The sequence below is a fragment of the Tenrec ecaudatus genome, chromosome 12 (genome assembly GCF_050624435.1).
Source record: "Tenrec ecaudatus isolate mTenEca1 chromosome 12, mTenEca1.hap1, whole genome shotgun sequence".
NCBI lineage: Eukaryota > Metazoa > Chordata > Mammalia > Afrosoricida > Tenrecidae > Tenrec > Tenrec ecaudatus.
The window spans coordinates 130977227-130981211 of record NC_134541.1 but is presented as its reverse complement, the minus strand read 5'-3'; the positions used below and the strand labels follow the sequence as shown (position 1 = coordinate 130981211).

The following is a 3985-nucleotide window of genomic DNA, read 5'->3' as shown; positions in this document are numbered from 1 at the left end:
ATGGGCAGGGTTAGGGGATAACTTGAAGGGTAAGCAGATTCTACGAGTAACAGGTGTTTAGGGAAGGCTCCCAGCTAAGCTCACCAGCTTGTGCTCGCTCCATTGCTAACTGGCTGGTGTAGGGTGAGATTTGCTATCTGGTCTGTAAGAAAAAGGGAGTGAACGACGAAGGTGACATTTTTCTGGGGTGATGTTGATTTAAGTGGCAGGGTTTGGTGATCCTGGTTTCCCAGGAAGGTCTTGGGTTGAGACACCCCCCCCCCCCAGTCTCAACCTTCAACTCTACTTCTAGTTGGGACATAGTTTGAGAGTGTACGTGCCCTGGAGGCTCCTAAGCTCTATCTTCACAGGAGCAGATTTCGAGGTCTTTCTCCTAGGGAGCCGGTCCCGGGGTGGGTCCGGATTGGGCGCCTAGACTTAACTCCCCAAACCCACCGCCTTAGAGTCGATTCCAACTCATAGTGACCCAGGGTAGGAAGGGTATTCGAGATTCCATCGTTACGGGAGCAGACAACCTCCTCCTCCTCCCTTGGAGCTGCAAGCGGGCTTGAACCACTAACATTGCGGTTAGCCCTCAACGCTTAATGCACGATGCCAAACGGGCTTTGGGTGTTCCTACGTGAGTCTTGGGCTGGGAGGGAGGGTTTCAAGGGAGAGGGAGGTTTGGTTCTGGAGGGGAGGAGGCAGAATTTAACAAAGGCCCGGCTTCCAGCCCCGCCTCCATCTTCTCCAGCACACGCTAGGGCAGGCGTGCTCCCCACCTGAAACGCCAGTAAAAAGGTGCCATCACCGGGGCCAAGCCAATCACGGGCGGCCGAGAAGATGGCATCCCGGGTCTGGCACCGCTGATGGGCACGGGCGAGGGCCCAGAGGTGAGGCGAATGCCAGGAGCCGCCGGGGCGAGGTGGAAGCACCAAGCAGCTCTCGCGGACGCTGCAGGCGGGATGGAGCCGGCGGAAGAGGCGGGGCTCCGGGCCGGTGCCGGAAGGGGCGGGGTCCGGGTGGGCGGGGTTCCTGGGGAGGAAGCGCCGGGCCAGCGGCGGAGCCGGGGGCAGGCTTCAGCGGGGTGGGCGTGACCAGCTCGGTGAAGCTAGGGGCGGGGCCCAAAAGCCGACTTAGAAAGCGGAACGGCTTTGGTCTCCTGGGTGGGGGTTGACGGAGGCCCCTTTAGGTGGTTCCGAGGCTGCAGTGGGGTTCCAGGCCGCCCCCCACGGTCTCATCCAGTCCCCTCTCGCCTCCCGCGCTCGCCCAGCTCTACCCTCCAAGGCCTTGTCCCCTGAGCTCTGCCCTCGGATGTCCGACCGCCCAGAGCCTGCATGCGCCGTGGGGCGCTCCAGGACCAGGCGCTGGTGGGTCCGGGGGCCCCTGGGCGGGGGTCCCGGGGCGCCCCTCCTCCCTCGGGACCCGTTGTCCCGGTCCTTGTCTTTCCCCCTGATCTAGTGTTCAGGGCAGACCAACGGAGCGGACCCCGACAGCTGCTGACCCTCTATAACCCCACGGGAGCTGCGCTTCGCTTCCGAGGTGATGGGGTGGGGACCTCGTGTTAGGGATCTTGAGATTGGTGGCAGGGGACTCGAGCGGGGAGGGAGGGCAGGGGTGACTGGCGGAGGCATGTCCAGCCCTGGGGTGAAAGTCCAGGTGGCCCCAGTGTCCGCTCCCACCCCCACCCCGAGGGGCAAGGGTTGGCTATGAGGCAATCGGCGGTTTCTTTGTATCTGTATTCCTTAGTCCTGTGCACAGCACCTGCCAAATATACAGTTTTCGACGCCGAGGGCTACGTGAAACCTCAGTCCTGTATCGATATGTGAGTTGGGGGGCGGGGCTGATGGAAACCCGGGGTTAGGGTACCCCTCGTTAAATTCCCAGCACTGGTGTCTTAGATCTCAGACCTCTTCCTCAACCCGCTTTCCCCATCCTTTGCCCTTTGTCCTTCAGGGAAAAAACCCTGGGAGGTTGGGGAGAAGTTCGGGGGGGGGGGGGTAGGTGAGGGGAGGGGCTGGATCCACAGGGAACGTTGACGCCCACTCATTTCTCTCCTGGAATTTCTCTTCCCCTGGGATCAGAGTGATTCGCCACGTGGCCCCCATTCCCAGCCACTACGATGTCCAGGACCGTTTCCGCATTGAGCTGTCTGAGGAGGGGGCCGAAGGGCGAGTGGTGGGACGCAAGGACATCCCCTCAGTCCTGAGGGCTCCAGCCTACCCTCTTGAGCTTCAGGCTGGGCAGGACTCAGCGGCGCCCCCATCAGTGCCTCCTGGCAGGACACCACACCCACCCCCCACCGCCAGGCACTTCCAGGAGAGTGAGTTGGAAATGGGAAAGTTTGAGTTCTGTAGGGAGGGAGGAGCTGGTATTGGCTTACCGGTGAGCCCATTGGATTGGAAGGCATCTTCCTGCTCAGTCTTCTGCCGTTTGGTGGAAAGGTGGAATTGAGATGTAGAATTATAATATATACTAAAAATGTAACTATATATTAGTATACATAATATGTACGCAGTTATCAGGTTCGATGAAAGAAAATTTTGCAGTGCCTCTGGTCCGGCTTTTACTTAGAGAAGTTTGTTGGCTCCAACTTTCATTCTTCCTATGGTATGCCAGCTGTGTGTTGACCAGTTAGGTTATACCAAGGTGTATGTTGCATATGGGAGAGAGAGAAAGAAGCTCCTGCCTGTCAAATAGGTGCTCAGGGCAAAAACAGGGACCAGAGGAGGAGGATTACTTGTGACTGTGGGGACAGGGGTGCCTGAGAGGAGAGGGACATTGAAGTGGCCTTGGGCAGGCATGGGGGCACTCTCCGCCCTCAACCAGCCAGTTTGGCCTCCCTCAGTAGAAACTTGAGTCGGACCAAGGGCCTAGGCTGGACTGGGTTGGAGCTGCTGATAAACTTTGTTTCCCAGATGCCCACCCACAACTCGCCACCAGCTCCTTCCTCCTCTTCCTGCTGACGGGCATTGTTGCTGTGGCCTTCCTGTTGCTCCCACTCCACGATGAACTGGGCAGCCAGCTGCCCCACATCTTGCATGTCTCCCTGGGACAGAAGTTGGTGGCAGCTTATGTCTTGGGTGAGTACAGTCTCTGGGGAACCAGGGCCAGGAAGTGGGCTGGGAGCCCCAGGATGTTCATTTGACTCCATTCTTTCTGTCCATCCACCCTCCCCAGGCCTCCTCACCATGGTTTTCCTCCGGACCTGAGCTGTCTGCTCCTCCACCTTCACCCCAGCCTCCAGAGCAGGCACAGGAGACAGCCACTGTGGTGCGCATCCCCATGCCACCACTCCTGCTTCCTTCTTCCTCCTCGCCTCCCCAGCCCCCAAACCACCCTCAGATTTGTATTCATTTTCCAAGTTGAATAAAATACATTTTTAAAACTAAAGCAAGGAATGTTGGGGACCTGCCCCTTGGCTTCCACTTCTTTCTCATTGGGCTCGTACCCTCTAGTTCCTCCCACTTCTCCTCCCCATCTGGGGGAATGAGCGCCTGTGGGTCTAGGGCTGGGCTGGGAGTCAGCAGCTCACTTCTTGGGGTTCAGTTCCTCCCTTTGGAACCAGGACATGAAATTCAGCAAGTTAATTCTTAAGATTCCCCCTTAGCTCTGCCATTGACTGACCCTTAAACCTACATATCCAAGGAAGAAAGAAGGAATGCTTCTATACCCCTTGACTGTTGGAGAACTCACGTTTCACCATCTGGAGCCTCTTTCAGGGTTGCTTGGTGCTCACTTCCCTCAGAGTCCTTGCCTGTCCATGCTTGTCTGGGAGTCTGTTTGTATTTTCAAGCTCCCATGTGTCAGAATCACCCAGAAATGACACTGCCCCCTGCAACTCCACCATCACCCAGCAGGGAGAAACTGAGACACGGGAGAAGAATAGAGTCCCTAGAAAGGTGGGCTGGAAGATGCACACAAGTGGGGGAGAGGAGAGGGAGAGGCATTGGCCCTGGGGTGCAGATGGCCCACGAGGGGAAGAATCAGCAAGATCCTTCGGTTC

At 57.7% G+C, this 3985-nt stretch overlaps 1 protein-coding gene across 1 annotated transcript; it reads left to right on the top strand.

The window, feature by feature from the left end:
• The first annotated feature begins 1083 nt into the window (after positions 1–1083).
• On the top strand, positions 1084–3372 carry MOSPD3 (motile sperm domain containing 3). Its single transcript, XM_075528531.1, has 5 exons — positions 1084–1521; positions 1729–1804; positions 2064–2302; positions 2898–3062; positions 3160–3372. Exons 1-5 carry the CDS (start codon positions 1317–1319, stop codon positions 3189–3191), a joined length of 717 nt encoding a protein of 238 aa, XP_075384646.1. The 5' UTR covers positions 1084–1316; the 3' UTR covers positions 3192–3372.
• Positions 3373–3985: the final 613 nt, after the last annotated feature.

What these genes read in the sequence shown, in the direction of transcription:
- MOSPD3 (XM_075528531.1), top strand. Translation starts at nt 1,317, where the DNA reads ATGCGCCGTGGGGCGCTCCAGGACCAGGCGCTGGTGGGTCCGGGGGCC. An exon ending in CCTCAGTCCTGTATCGATAT is followed by an intron (nt 1,805 to 2,063) that starts GTGAGTTGGGGG and finishes CCCTGGGATCAG; the next exon opens with AGTGATTCGCCACGTGGCCC. An exon ending in GGTGGCAGCTTATGTCTTGG is followed by an intron (nt 3,063 to 3,159) that starts GTGAGTACAGTC and finishes CACCCTCCCCAG; the next exon opens with GCCTCCTCACCATGGTTTTC.